At 41.0% G+C, this 16086-nt stretch overlaps 1 protein-coding gene across 4 annotated transcripts in view; it reads left to right on the plus strand.

Annotated features, from left to right (window-relative positions):
- The window catches only part of WLS (Wnt ligand secretion mediator), a 117604-nt gene that overhangs the window by 77268 nt on the left and 24250 nt on the right, over positions 1–16086 (plus strand). For all 4 annotated transcript variants that reach the window (XM_059046439.2, XM_059046421.2, XM_067006024.1 and 1 more), the window contains 5 exons: positions 1529–1697; positions 4029–4126; positions 4491–4554; positions 6432–6575; positions 7807–7890. In XM_059046439.2, the coding sequence (XP_058902422.1) occupies positions 1529–1697; positions 4029–4126; positions 4491–4554; positions 6432–6575; positions 7807–7890 (559 nt within the window). The remainder of the gene's footprint in view (positions 1–1528; positions 1698–4028; positions 4127–4490; positions 4555–6431; positions 6576–7806; positions 7891–16086) is intronic.

A 16086-nucleotide genomic window follows, 5' to 3' on the forward strand; every position in this document is an offset into this window, starting at 1 on the left:
TCGATGATCCCGGCTCTTCACCACCTCTAAATTTTATCTCCTATTCTGTGCACCACCTACCATCCACCTTGATGGTTCTCAGACATGCCCAGCATGCACCCCACCTTAGAGCCTTTGCACTTGCTATTCTCTTCATCTGAAGTGCTCTCTCCCAGGTATCATTGTGGCTCAATGCCTAATTTCCTTCAGGACCTGATATAATTTCTGTCTTAAAGGCTTTTTCCCATCTACCTTATTTAAATTGCACCCAATCTCCATTCTCCTACCTTGCTTTATTATACTTCTTCATAATACTCATTCTCTATTTATTATCATTCCTCCCATACCCCTCCACTCAACCCATCTGAATACAAGCACCACTAGAGCAGAATTCTTGCCTACTTTGTTTACTACTATATCCCCAGCATTTAGAATAGTGACTGGAACATAGTAGGAGCTCAATAAATATAAATTTGTTAAATGAATAAATGGAATGATGTCACTCCATTGCTTAACCTTCTTATTGGATCCTCAGTCCTTTCAAGATAATTTTCAAATTCTCTAATGAGGTATGCAAGTTGCTTTACCAGCTCAGCCTTTTTATTTCTCTGGTATCGTGTCCTGTCATTTCCTGATATGTGCCACATACAGATCCCCAAATGCTTCAGGCTGTTCCAGACTTCCATGCCTCCCTCCAGGCTCTTCCCTCTGCTTGGAACGCCCTTCCACCTCCCTAGTCTTGACTTACAACTCAGTTCAATTTCTGTCTCTATCAAAGTGAGAAGTCCTGGTAGCAGCCTGTGCACACTTCTGTCACATTACTTATCACATTTGTCTGGCTCAGCCACTGAATATACCTCCTTGAAGGAAAGAACTGGTCCTATTCATTTAGGTATGTATGTCCCTAACAAAATGCCTGGTACATGATTTGTGCTTAATAAACATATCATGGGTATGAATGGAAGTGTGAATAAGTCAGTAACAAAATGAATGATATTTTGATAGAGAAGTGGAAATAATAGGAGAAAAGCAAAATAAAAATGAAACAAGCAGCTAAAATAATTTGTATTTCATATTGTTTGGAGTCATGTATTATTGAAACAAATATGCTTGTATACTTTATAGTTGCTGAGGATATCATAATAATGAGTGTTCTTAATGATCAGGTTAATGATAACCGGAATAGGTAAGAGCAGATAATTATATTCAGTGAGGTCTGTTTAAGAAGGCAAGGGAGGGTGAAAACACTATAGGAAGCTCTTGATCTGAGGTGGCACCAAGATAAAGTTCAGAGCATTCAGGAGATTAGGTTCAGTTACTGTGTAGAAAGATTAATGTAATACTCCTTCATTCTGCAGTGGTGCCAATGAAAGAAGATATTTAGCATCTCCGTGTAAAAACTCATTATGAGAGCAAAGAAACTGATCATATGGCTTCAGTCCCAATATGTAACATCTCAGTTCCCCAAACTGGGTTTTGATTTTTAAATCAAAAATGTTTTGCCTCCCAGATGAATAAAGTAGTTTTCCTGATATTGTCTCACCATCAGAGTCATCTTTGCCCTTGGGATTTCCATGACTTTTATCAATATCCCAGTGGAATGGTTTTCCATTGGGTTTGACTGGACCTGGATGCTATTGTTTGGCGATATCCGACAGGGCATCTTCTATGCAATGCTTCTCTCCTTCTGGATCATCTTCTGTGGTGAGCACATGATGGTAAGAGCGCCCTGGGGAAGAGGCAGTGGGTGAGGCCGAATAAGCGAGTGGTTACAGGAGTAGTGAGCTCAAGAGCCCTGGAGTCAGACTCGTGGGTCAGGTTCCTGCATTACTACTTATCAACTAGATGGCAAGTGACTTGATCACTCTGAATCTCAGGTTCCTCAACTATAAAATGGGTTTTAAAGGCTAATGTATAGGTTTTTCGTGAGGTTTAAATGAGATAATGTGGATAAGTATTTAGCAGAAAGTAAATGCACAAACATTAATGATTATCACTCTGTCTTGTCGTTTGGCTTCAGCTCTGCTTGTTCCTAGGACCAAGGTAACTGCCAGAGAATGTGGGCCGGGCTCTTTCCAGCTGGCAATCTGTCCAGGTGGCCTAGTAACCCCTATTACCCTGAAATACTGACCTCCCTGTTTTCAGTTTGCACAGACACCAAATCGTATTTCAAGAGGGATTGAAGATACCATGGATAAAAATAAGAATGGTGCAGTCATCGTGTTGTGGCTAGGAGGATAGGCCAGCTGGAGCTTGGTCCTTGTGTCAGGCACATGGGCCTCATAGTAGAATGGACTGTTTTTAAATTCCATTAGGGTTTGATCATTGCTTCTGAAGCCTTGCAGCCCTTCCACAAGAGCAGTGAGAGGAGAGAGAGGCTTTTCCTTACAGCTGGGGTGGGCATGAGGGGTCCTTCAGCCCTCGGCAGCAGGGATGGGAGTTGAGGGGACTCAGGTGCCAGCAGCAGGACAGCCAGTCTGGGTGGATTGCCTAGCCTGGATGCTACGACATGTCTTTTACCTTTCCCTGTTTTCTCACTTTACATTCCTTCATTTTCTGTCTCTTAACATCTTTGTATATCTATCAAGAGGAATCATTCTTCTTTTTAATGAAGATAGACTTTATTTCTATTTTCCTAACCGTAAGAGACCTCTTACACTTGACATATTTTAATGCATTTAAGTCTTTATTTTGTCCTCTGAGAACTACCCCACCTGAAAAAACACAAGTGATAAGTCACATAGGAATTTAATTTTGAATGAGTTATTTTGTGGATCACAGAACTTCCACTATCTAAGGTATGTAAGGGAGCAAAATTTGCCACTCAAAACCAAAATATCTCCTTGGCGTGTGAATTATTTCTAGCTGAAACAATCAAGGTTCAAAAGACTCAGGAAGAAACTTGGACCTTCCCCCTAACTGCCTAAAAGAATTTCAATAGAGGCCCTGTTGCCTGAATAGAGCTATCACCAGAGACATCTGCAAGAATATGGGCTGGGTGTGGTGGGGAAAACTCTAGGCAGGGCCTCAAAAATCAGTTTACTCCATCTCATTTTGTCTGCAGGGCCCAGCAAACATTTATTTACCAAACATTTGCTTTTCCATCTCCATGTGAATTGCCTTCCTCCCCTCTGAAGTCCCAAACCACTACCCACAACAGCTTCTTTTTTTTTTTTTTTTTTTTTGCGGTACACGGGCCTCTCCCGTTGCGGAGCACAGTCTCAGCGGCCATGGCTCACAGGCCCAACCGCTCCACGGCATGTGGTATCTTTCCGGACCAGGTCACAAACCCGTGTCCCCTGCATCGGCAGGCGGACTCCCAAACACTGCGCCACCAGGGAAGCCCCCCAACAGCCTCTTTTATCTTTAGCTGAAGATGGTATTTAAGAGGTGAGGGTCAGCGGTCTTGTGATTAGGTCAAGGTATTTATAAAAGGTAAGCAAAGTGTGGATCTATTTTTTAGATAATTTATGGAAGATATCAAGAAAGAGTTGATAAGGCTCTATGATGTAATTTTTTAAAAAGAAAACCAAAAAGCTATGTACAACTTAGAGAAATGTTTTCCATTCGTGAACACTCTGTTTCTTACCTATATCATGAAGGAATTATGGAATGGGTGCATTTTTCTCTAAGTAAATCTTCCACCCATTTATCGCTATCAACAAAAAAGGGAGGTGAGGGTTTGGGCCATTTTGGCAAGTTACTCAGTTTTCCTGGGACTATCCCATGTTATTACACTTTTGTTTGATTTTCACTTTGTTAATCTGTCTCATGTCACTTTAATTCTTAGACTAACCAGAAGAACCTAGAAGGGGAGAGGAAAATATCTTCCTCCCTGACAGGTACAAGGCCTTTGTGTACCCCTCCTGTAGCATCCTGTTCTTATGAGAACAGGATGAGAGCCCTTATGGATGGGCTTGTATGCTGGTCTAGCACAATGCTTGATACACAGCAGGTGGTCAGCAAGGATTGCTGGATGACTGAGTCGCCTATAGAATTGCTTTGCTCTCCCCCATCTTTATCTCATTTTTCAACTTGGTTTTCCTCAGGATCAGCATGAACGTAATCACATAGCAGGGTATTGGAAGCAAGTTGGACCAATTGCTGTTGGCTCTTTCTGCCTCTTCATATTTGACATGTGTGAGAGGTGAGCAGGGGCATCGTGGGACTCTGGGCTGAAATGCATGTCACCAGGTCCACTCCCAGCTCTTTTGAAAAAGTATCTGAAAAAGAGAGGGGGTGGACGGGAGCCTGTAGGATGAAAGCACTGGTCACAGTCACATCCTCGGATAAGCGCTGGGATTAAGTCAGAGACAGAGCTCTTTATAGATACAAAATATCTGGGCTGATGGTATTCTTCAAACTCCGTTTCTCTTTTAAGTCCTCTGTGACTTAGTCTAAATGCAGTCTCTGCCCCTCTGGCCGAAAAGCTGAGAGTCTGTAAGAAGGAAAGTTCCCCTTTGCCTCTGTATTAATTGTTTCTTGCCTTTCCATCTCATTTCTCTTTGTAGAGGGGTACAACTCACGAATCCCTTCTACAGTATCTGGACTACAGATGTTGGAACAGAGCTGGCTGTATCCTTTCCTGATGGGCTCAGGGTTTTATTTCGTCCCATAGCCGCCTGGTCCCCAAGATCATTTTCTAAGTCCCGATGACGCTTTCCATATATGCTCAGCCAGGGCTTTGATCTTCAGACCAATGAGAACAGCACAATTAAGGCAAATAATGAGGAGAATTAGTGCTTGCTTTCAAGCCTGGGTGACAGCAGGCCAGATGAGGAGGTAGCAGCACATCCCCATGACAGAAGGATCAGCGTAGCTGGTCTTACTGCTGCCTGTCTAAATGATCTATTATACACTTGTTTACTGCAGACGGAAGCATGACTAGCTTTTCCCTGGAGCCACAGAGGTTCATCTCTGGGCCCCTGTGGGAGAGCCCGTTTCTGAAGCCGTCTGTGTGCAAGGCTTCTTACAGTGACTTTGGTGTGCTGGCATCCCATGCTGCTGCTATTCATTTCCAAGACCAAGTGGAGATAAGGCTAAGGGGATTAGTTCCAGAGGAGTCGCCCAGGCTTCTGGTTGGTTGGCATAAAGTGTCTTGAGTCATCTTTATGAAGCAGAAGCGACAGTCTTAGCTTATCCCTTTTAGGATGCTGGATTTAAATATTTTATCTTCCTCAACAATATGTTAAGTGCTTCAGGAGAAAAAGACTGTCCTCTGGAGAGGGGGCTTGAGTTGTATTCTTTCTTGATAGATAATATCTTGTCATGTGCTGGTGAATATGCTTTGTTTGGCCATGATCAATAGTATCATTGCTTTAAAGACGAGAGAGTTGAGCTCCCCCTTTCCACTCCATGCCCCCTCAGATGTGAGCTGCACAACACCGAGAATATTTATAATGTTAAGTCTGCCTCAATCCCTTCATTCTATAGATGTGATAGAGGTCTAAGGAAGCAAATAAATTGTCCAGTCTTGCAGCAAACAACTCTTTTCTCTTCATCCAAGGGTACCATTGATTTTAGGAAAGAAAGAGAAACTGCATTAAATATATTATTTAATGAAATATAAATGCTGAGTTCACACTTGTTAAAATTTTTTAAAATATGCAACTTGGCATGGAGTTGTAGCAGAAAAAAGTTGGAGTCTGGTCACCTGCCTCCCAAGCCAGCTCACTCTACCCCAAACCTGGTTGGTTCTCAGATTAAGCTTTGAAGATCGGCCTCAGAGTATATTGCTCCCACTTTGGCCATGTGTTCTCCTCCTCCCTGTCCCATTTGACAAGATTTTTCTCGTGGTGAGAGAAGATTGCGACAGAACTTCATCCCTGGTTTTTCTTGAAGACCTGCAGTCTCAGGCCCAGTATCCCTTGTAGCAGCAGCTGCTGCTATTGGACCCAACCCCGCTCCATCCCCTCCAGATTCCAGGGTATCTCAGTCTCCTTATAAAAATCCAGGGACTAGCCCAATGGTTCCCAAACATGGTTGTACTTGGTTTCCCAGCCCTTGGAAAATCTGATTCTGTAGATCTGCAGTGAGACCTAGGCACCTGTGATTTTAAGGCAACTTTCCACTTGATCAATATTTTACAACCAATATCCAATATTTTACAGCTTTTCAAATTTACTGTGCATATGACAATCCTTGAGACCTTGTTAAAAGGCAGATTCTGATTCAGTAGGTCTAGGGTGGACCCTAGAGTCTGCATTTCTAAAAGCAAGGCTCCATTCCTCTTCTTACTCAGCTTAGAAAGCAATTTGGAACATTCCTCACTGGTACTTTTGTGTCAGAAAACCTCTCTCTAGTTGATATTAGAATGCCAGGTTTTAAGATTTTTATCCTCCCGAGAATTGCCTAAATATTTGGAGACAAAGAATATTGCCCACAGAGATGGGGAGAGAAGTACTTGAGTCCTTGGTGATGAGCTGGCCATATCCTTGACTGGACGCCATCAGATGGCCTTCATCATTGTGGCTGGCATCTGCCTCTGCCTCTACTTCCTGTTTCTGTGCTTCATGGTCTTTCAGGTGTTTCGGAACATCAGTGGGAAGCAGTCCAGCCTGTCAGCCATGAGCAAAGTCCGGCGGCTGCACTATGAGGTGAGCACATCTCTGGGCTCGTTCAGGAACTGGCGCCCACCATCTCCTGCTTGTTGTGAACCCCCCCCCCCCCACACACACACACTACACCTGGAGATGTAGGGGAGATAGGAAGCCTCTATTTCAAATACACAGCGAGAGATTCTCATGTAATGTAGAACCTCTAGGCAAAATAAGAGGCTAAATCCTACTCTGAGAGGCATCTAGCTTTCTGGCTTATCTAGATCTTGGAGTTTTCTGTGGTACAAATGTCTTTCTATGCCCAATGAGAAGTAAACTTGTTCAGCAAGTTCTTCAGCTTTGGAATGGAATGTGGGTGTGTACTAGATAGGAGACCTGACTATGGTAGAATTGGGATTTGGCTTGGAGTGAGGCTTTATTTAAAGTTCTCTTGCTGAGAATCAGCCTTGAGAGTGGGGTTCTGCCCAGGTGATCTGATTTCCAGACTTCAATTAACCAACTTGCCCCTAAAATATCCAGCAGGTGCTCACTCTGTTTATAGATCATGTCCCTATTCAAGAGAAACACACGACGGCCTCACATCTCTAATGCAGGCAACACATTCTTAATTTTTCAAGGATCCCTTAGGCTCATGCCTAAGTGGCTGTCCTTGGAGACATGGGCCTAATTCCTTTGTGCAAAGAGAAACAGGAACTGCAGAACCACAGGGTTTTTATATGCAGCGGAAATAAGAGCCCCTGAATAAGATACGTCTCTCCCTGAAACACAGGTTCCCTCAAATTCTCTCAGGAAAGCAGGGGCACTTTCAGAAGCTTTGCCTGTGTCTAGAGTTGGAGTGACACATGAGAAAATTCAACCAAATCCACTTCATGTTGATTAATATGCACATTTCTCTTTGTTCACTGGAGCAGAGTTTTATTACAACCGCAGAAAACTTGGATTTGGTAACTTTGAACCCTTGCAGAGAAGCATAACTAGCATAGCAGGGAAATTAGCAGCCTCATGACGTGCTGTGAATATAATTTCCCAGGCTCTGGTATCACTGTTTCATGACAGATAAGAACGTTGGAAATATTGGGCCCAGTAAATTTTCCAGCCATATTCACCTCTGCAGGAGAAATGTTACTTTGTGAAATTATTTGACTGTTACTCTTAGGGATTTGGTTTTACAGATTTCTTTAAAATTAGCTTTTGATAGATTTATATATTGAGAAAAGGATCGGTGGTAGCTGGTAGAATGTTAAACTGCTCTTTCTCTCTTTCCTAATAGGGGCTAATTTTCAGGTTCAAGTTCCTCATGCTTATCACCTTGGCTTGTGCTGCCATGACTGTCATCTTCTTTATCGTTAGTCAGGTAAGTTGACCCTGAGAGGTCAGGATGAGAATGTCCTGAAAAGATGCCTCTGCTTTGCACAGAAAATTCTATAGAGCTACTGTGAAAGGAGCAGAGAGGCTGTTATGCTGGGCAGCTGATCAAGCCATTGCTTTTAGGCTGCTCTAATCTGGGACCTGTTATCACCTGGCCAGAGGTAGACTGAATTTTTCTTTCAGTACAGCCTCGTAGGAGGGAAAAGTTGCTAAATAAATTAAAAGCCTGCAGCTAGACTGAAGGGCACTTGTTTCATTTACTTAAGAGAATAACTTTTCAAGCCCCGTAGCAGATCACCAACAAGCAAGTATTAATTTGATTTGATCCTTATCTAGCATTAACATAGATCCTTTTACAGTCCATCAGCCATTCTTTGTAACAATTATATTGCCACTTAACATGAAATGTAATTCAAAATTCCCCTTGATAGAGCTTTAGCTTTCTGCTGGTTATTTCCAAAGCTCAACATTTTGCTCTATTTGAACATCTCAATAATGGTAATGATAATGGTTTTTAAATATTGGTAACTTGCTTTGGAAAGTGGAAAGTACTGTTTAAATCATACATATTACGTACCTATCATGCTTTTGAGCTTCACAAAAATCTGATGGGTAAGTAGGATAGGAATTGCTATGCCAGTTTGCTAGAATATGAAGTCTAACGGCCTTAGAGACATTTCTCATTTATGCTGTTTTCCAACTGGGTGGGACTATGGATGGATTACTGAACACTTCTAAGGTTTAATTTTCTTATCCATAAAATGGATATAATAATAACACCACCTGAAGAAGGCGGCTGTAAGGATCATATGAAGTAATGCTTGCAAAGTGATTTGCAGAGGGCCTGGCAAGCTGTGAGTAGCTGTGCTCTTATGAATAGCAGCAAGGTGAGTGTTGTACCAAAGGACATACAGTGAGTTAGGCACCAGAATCCAGTCTTTTGATTTTCTTTGCCAGCTGCTCTGTCAACGCTGTATTTGATTAAAAGTGAGAATGTTAGTAGTGCAGATAGAGCCTTAGGACAAGACTTGCCTCATTCTGCTAGCAAGCTTCCTTTTAGGAGAGGGGCTCCTAAGCTTTTTTGTGTCCTGGACCCCTTAGGTAACCTTAGGTGAAGGCCATGGCCTTCCAAACACCCAAAGGCCTCTTCTTTGAATGTTTTTAAATGAACGAAATACTTTGGATTTCAAAGGGAGTCATATAGATACATAGATAGGTGATGTATATTTGCAATTATACATATTACAGAGATTTCAGATATATGTGTAATTGATATGAAAATATGTTTTCTGTTGGTGACAAAATTACAGGTATTACTAATATTATGGGGATTTGTTTGTTACATTCATAATTGAAAGAAATGGTAACTTTCAGTTAGAGACTGGTGAAAATAAAGACGTAATTTTTTCCCGCTCTAGTTCATGGACCCCTTGAATTCTATCCAAGGATACCCAAGGGTACCTCTACTCCCTAGAGCCCCGTTGGGTACCCCCACTGGGCAGTGTTAGTGCTGCTGCTGAAGGCTGATGTGAATAGAAAAAAATAAAACAAATATACACACACATCTTCAGAGGTCCTGTTCACCACCTCTGCTTTGACCTATAACAGTGCTGTGTTTGTATCAGACTGTTTGTTTATAAAATCTTGGAAACTTCACCCTCCACTCCAAATGCAGTAAAAATATTTCAGATTCTGAATGAGTTTTTTATTCAACCAGCTGAGGCTCAAACAAGGGTGTCTGAGGCCAGACTTATCCCTTGGCTGATTCCCTCATGTGCCCAAAATGCTTTCCAGTCCTCCAGTCCCTCAGGAATGCACGGTGACACTTAATACAGCCAGTTCTGCAAGGCTGTGAGAGCAGGACACACTCCTTGGAGAAACAGAACCTCGAGGAAGATGGGCTGAGGAATAAAAGGTAATACCGTTCTCAGGGAGGCAGAAAGAAAGGACCCCTTTGCTCCTAACACGTGCTTCTGCTACTTTAGAAAGCTGAAGTCATTCCCCCATGGGTCCATCCCATCCCACTTACTCTCTTGCTTCTGCAGAGCATCTCTCCCATCTGATCTTTAAGCTGGCTATGTGTTGCCCCAATTTAATCTTGTACATGTTTCATTAGTACACCTTTCTGAAGCAAAGGAGGCCAACCTTCCAAGTCGCAGAGTTTGTGGCTTTTCTTCAGAGAAAAAGATTAATATTCTACTGCCCTGTATTTTCTAACACGGCTGCAGCCTGTGGCTGGCTTTTTATATCTGCTGCGACAGTTGGCCTGGAGTGGATTTCAGCTCCAAGGGGGTAGCGATGAGGTCTTTTGGATGCCATTAGCACTTTACAGTCCTCCTGCTGGGTTAGATTTTTTTTTAAGGTTTATTTATAGATATCTAAGACGTTTCCAGACATAACTCTCAGTGTCCCAGGTACTGTATTAATACAATCATCAGAGGATTTATTTTTTTAATGTCATTTTGGAATGTCTCAGCAATGAGCTCACCTGAAAGAAAACCTATTGGGTAACTTTCTGAAATAGATCCCAGCCTTAGGTAAAAGGAATGTATTAAAACTCCCATTATACTCTCAGGCTTGCTGGGAGAGCTTGCATTTAAGCCCCATGAAATATAATGCGGAGGGGATCTCGCCAGGATATTGAAGCTCTGAGGCCAGGAATGAAAGGCCGACGGAAGCTGTGGAATGCAGTGACCTTGAGGCTTTGTAGTTGGGTACTGAGGTGCAGTCTTTTAATGCCTGCCATTTAAATGGCCTCAGTCATAGCAACCAAGTGATGGCGTGTCACAGTCTGGTATTTTAGCCCCTTCCCTCTGGAAAAGAAAGAGGCATTCCATTTAGGGATGGCAGGCAGTAGGGAACAGAAGTGCAATGCAGGAAAGACGCTCACTGACCTTCATTCACTAAGGGGATTCCAGGTGCCTGACATTCAGGTCGAGCCACATGCAGCAAACTCCCAGAGAGCCTTCCCCAGTTCTTTTTTTGTATGTGATCACTTCATTCTGTTACTTACAGAGGAAATGTTTCCAGTAAGAGAGCCTGTGTCTGGGATTTGGAAATCTCGTTGTAAAGTGGAATGTTGGTTGTCAAGACTACTGGGTGTAAAGGGATTTGACCTTCACTTGGCTACAGGGGTATAATTGGGTGGTTTCACACAAAAGTAAATTGTTCAAATGTGAAATCAGGAAAAACGGGGACTTTTAGAAATAAGACTTCAGGCAGAGGGGAGATTCTTTTTTTTTTTTTCGGTTGGGTCTACCTGATTTTTCTCTCTGGAAGTTTAAAGGGGGTGACTGTCACCTTTTTGCCTTGCCATTAATAAGATTTTGGATTTACAAGGCCTGCTCTGTTGAGGCTGCTCATTGTGGTACATATTGGTGGGAATGTACTCGGAGCTCAGGATGTCTCAGGCATGAATAATTGAGGGAGAAGAGGGGAAAGCACAATGGGGTCTCCAAACAGTAGAGTGACATTATGTATACAGTCCGTTTATGCAAATTCAACTCCTTGCCCTCAGCAGGAAGTAATGCATTTAGAGATTACAAATCAAATAGTATGGGTAATTCTGCAACTCCATTTTGAACAAGTGCAGGTGTCCCAAAGCAAGCATGGGATGGGGGCATGAATCTACTGTTTTCTCAGCCAGTCCTGGTTCCAGTGCATCCCTCATAGTATAAGCATCTCATTTCAGTGTTTCTACTGTAAAACTGTATTTTGCATATATACCTAGTTTGTTATATACCAAACATTACTACATCTGGGATACATAGTTCATATAATTACAGATTTGAATATAAAAACCTGTGTATGTATATGTGTGTGTATGTATATATATATATATATATATATATGTATGTATATACATATATATATATATATACATACACACACATACTGTATAAATATGTGCATTGTGCTCAATTAAGTGAATTTCAAACGAAATTTGACCTAATAGTTGCCTCTTAGTCTCTCTAACTAAGAGACTCATCCTATTTTTTGTTTTCATCTGTATTGGAGTATAACTGTTTTACAATAGTGTGTTAGTTTCTCCTTTACAACAAAGTGAATCAGTTATACATATACGTATGTTCCCATATCTCTTCCCTCTTGCGTCTCCCTCCCTCACACCCTCCCTATCCCACCCCTCTAGGTGGTCACAAAGCACAGAGGTGATCTCCCTGTGCTATGCAGCAGCTTCCCACTAGCTATCTAATTTACATTTGGTAGTGTATCTATGTCCCTGCCACTCTCTCACTTCGTCACATCTTACCCTTCCCCCTCCCCATATCCTCAAGTCCATGCTCTAGTAGGTCTGTGTTTTATTCCCGTCCTATCACTAATCTCTTCATGACATTTTTTTTCATAGATTCCATATATATGTGTTAGCATATGGTATTTGTTTTTCTCCTTCTGACTTACTTCACTCTGTATGACAGACTCCAGGTCTATGCACCTCATTACAAGTAACTCAGTTTCATTTCTTTTTATGGCTGAGGAATATTCCATTGCATATATGTGCCACATCTTCTTTATCCATTCATCTGTTGATGGACACTTAGGTTGCTTCCATGTCCTGGCTATCGTAAATAGAGCTGCAATGAACATTTTGGTACATGACTCTTTTGAATTATGGTTTTCTCAGGGTATATGCCCAGTAGTGGGATTGCAGGGTCGTATGGTAGTTATAGTTGTAGTTTTTTAAGGAACCTCCATACTGTTCTCCATAGTGGCTGTATCAATTTACATTCCCACGAGCAGTGCAAGAGTGTTCCCTTTTCTCCACACCCTCTCCAGCATTTATTGTTTCTAGAGTTTTTGATGATGGCCAATCTGACCGGTGTGAGATGATATCTCATTGTAGTTTTGACTTGCATTTCTCTAATGATTAATGATGTTGAGCATTCTTTCATGTATTTGTTGGCAATCTGTATATCTTCTTTGGAGAAATGTCTATTTAGTTCTTCTGCCCATTTTTGGATTGGGTTGTTTGTTTTTTTGTTATTAAGCTTCATGAGTTGCTTATAAATTTTGGATGTTAATCCTTTGTCAGTTGCTTCATTTGCAAATATTTTCTCCCATTCTGAGGGTTGTCTTTTCGTCTTGTTTATGGTATCCTTTGCTGTGCAAAAGCTTTTAAGTTTCATTAGGTTCCATTTGTTTATTTTTGTTTTTATTTCCATTTCTCTAGGAGATGGGTCAAAAAGGATCTTGCTGTGATTTATGTCATAAAGTGTTCTGCCTATGTTTTCCTCTAAGAGTTTGATAGTGTCTGGCCTTACATTTAGGTCTTTAATCCATTTTGAGTTTATCTTTGTGTGTGGTGTTAGGGAGTGTGCTAATTTCATACTTTTACATGTAGCTGTCCAGTTTTCCCAGCACCACTTATTGAAGAGGTTGTCTTTTCTCCACTGTATATCCTTCCCTCCTTTATCAAAGATAAGTTGACCATATGTGTGTGGGTTTATCTCTGGGCTTTCTATCCTGTTCCATTGATCTATATTTCTGTTTTTGTGCCAGTACCATACTGTCTTGATTACTGTAGCCTTGTAGTATAGTCTGAAGTCAGGGAGCCTGGTTCCTCCAGCTCCATTTTTCGTTCTCAATATTGCTTTGGCTATTCGGGGTCTTTTGTGTTTCCATACAAATTGTGAATTTTTTTGTTCTAGTTCTGTAAAAAATGCCAGTGGTAATTTGATAGGGATTGCATTGAATCTGTAGATTGCTTTGGGTAATAGAGTCATTTTCACAATGTTGATTCTTCCAATCCAAGAACATGGTATATCTCTCCACCTATTTGTATCATCTTTAATTTCTTTCATCAGTGTCTTATAGTTTTCTGCATACAAGTCTTTTGTCTCCTTAGGTAGGTTTATTCCTAGATATTTTATTCTTTTTGTTGCAATGGTAAATGGGAGTGTTTTCTTAATTTCACTCTCAGATTTTTCATCATTAGTGTATAAGAATGCCAGAGATTTCTGTGCATTAATTTTGTATCCTGCTACTTTACCAAATTCATTGATTAGCTCTAGTAGTTTTCTGGTAGCATCCTTAGGATTCTCTATGTATAGTATCATGTCATCTGAAAACAGTGACAGCTTTACTTCTTCTTTTCCTATTTGGATTCCTTTTATTTCCTCTGATTGCTGTGGCTAGAACTTCCAAAACTAGGTTGAATAAGAGTGGTGAGAGTGGGCAACCTTGTCTTGTTCCTGATCTTAGTGGAAATGGTTTCAGTTTTTCACCATTGAGAACAATGCTGGCTGTGGGTTTGTCATATGTGGCCTTTATTATGCTGAGGAAAGTTCCCTCTATGCCTACTTTCTGCAGGGTTTTTATCATAAATGGGTGTTGAATTTTGTCAAAAGCTTTCTCTGCATCTATTGAGATGATCATATGGTTTTTCTCCTTCAGTTTGTTGATATGGTGTATCACGTTAATTGATTTGCGTATATTGAAGAATCCTTGCATTCCTGGAATAAACCCCGCTTGATCATGGTGTATGATCCTTTTAATGTGCTGTTGGATTCTAGTATGCTAGAATCTAGTATGCTAGTATTTTGTTGAGGAATTTTGCATCTATGTTCATCAGTGATATTGGCCTGTAGTTTTCTTTCTTTGTGACACCTTTGTCTGGTTTTGGTATCAGGGTGATGGTGGCCTCATAGAATGAGTTTGGGAGTGTTCCTCCCTCTGCTACCTTTTGGAAGAGTTTGAGAAGGATAGGTGTTAACTCTTCTCTAAATGTTTGATAGAATTCGCCTGTGAAGCCATCTGGTCCTGGGCTTTTGTTTGTTAGAAGATTTTTAATCACAGTTTCAATTTCAGTGCTTGTGATTGGTCTATTCATATTTTCTATTTCTTCCTAGTTCAGTCTCGGCAGCTTGTGCATTTCTAAGAATTTGTCCATTTCTTCCAGGTTGTCCATTTTATTGGCATACAGTTGCTTGTAGTAATCTTTAATAATCTTTTGTATTTTTGCAGTGTCAGATGTTACATCTCCTTTTTCATTTCTAATTCTATTGATTTGAGTCTTCTCCCTTTTTTTCTTGATGAGTCTGGCTAATGGTTTATCAATTTTATTTATCTTCTCAAAGAACCAGCTTTTACTTTTATTGATCTATGCAACTGTTTCCTTCATTTCTTTTTCATGTATTTCTGTTTTTTTTTTTTTTTTGCGGTATGCGGGCCTCTCACTGTTGTGGCCTCTCCGGTTGCGGAGCACAGGCTCTGGACGCGCAGGCTCAGCAGCCATGGCTCACGGGCCCAGCTGCTCCGCGGCATGTGGTATCCTCCCGGACTGGGGCACGAACCCGCGTCCCCTGCATTGTCAGGCGGACTCTCAAACACTGCACCACCAGGGAAGCCCTTCATTTATTTCTGATCTGATCTTTGTGATTTCTTTCCTTCTGCTAAATTTGGGGTTTTTTTGTTCTTCTTTCTCTAATTGCTTTAAGTGCAAAGTTAGGTTGTTTATTCGAGATGTTTCCTGTTTCTTAAGGTATGATTGTATTGCTATAAACTTCCCTCTTAGAACTGCTTTTGCTGTATCCCATAGGTTTTGGGTCGTCATGTCTTCATTGTCATTTGTTTCTAAGTATTTTTCGATTTCCTCTTTGATTTCTTCAGTGATCACTTCGTTATTAAGTAGTGTATTGTTTAGCCTCCATGTGTTTGTATTTTTTACAGATCTTTTCCTGTAATTGATATCTAGTCTCATAGCATTGTGGTTGGAAAAGATACTTGATACGATTTCAATTTTCTTAAATTTGCCAAGGCTAGATTTGTGACCCAGTATATGATCTATCCTGGAGAATGTTCCATGAGCACTTGAGAAAAATGTGTATTTTGCTGGTTTTGGACGGAATGTCCTATAAATATCAATTAAGTCCATCTTGTGTAATGTATCATTTAAAGCTTGTGTTTCCTTATTTATTTTCATTTTGGATGATCTGTCCATTGGTGAAAGTGGGGTGTTAAAGTCCCCTACTATGATTGTGTTACTGCCGATATCCCCTTTTATGGCTGTTAGTATTTGCCTTATGTATTGAGGTGCTCCTATGTTGGGTGCATAAATATTTACAATTGTTATATCTTCTTCATGGATCAATCCCTTGATCATTATGTAGTGTCCTTCTCTGTCTCTTGTAATGGTTTTTATTTTAAAGTCTGTTTTGTCTGATAT

The sequence above is a fragment of the Kogia breviceps genome, chromosome 1 (genome assembly GCF_026419965.1).
Source record: "Kogia breviceps isolate mKogBre1 chromosome 1, mKogBre1 haplotype 1, whole genome shotgun sequence".
NCBI classification, from domain to species: Eukaryota; Metazoa; Chordata; class Mammalia; order Artiodactyla; family Physeteridae; genus Kogia; species Kogia breviceps.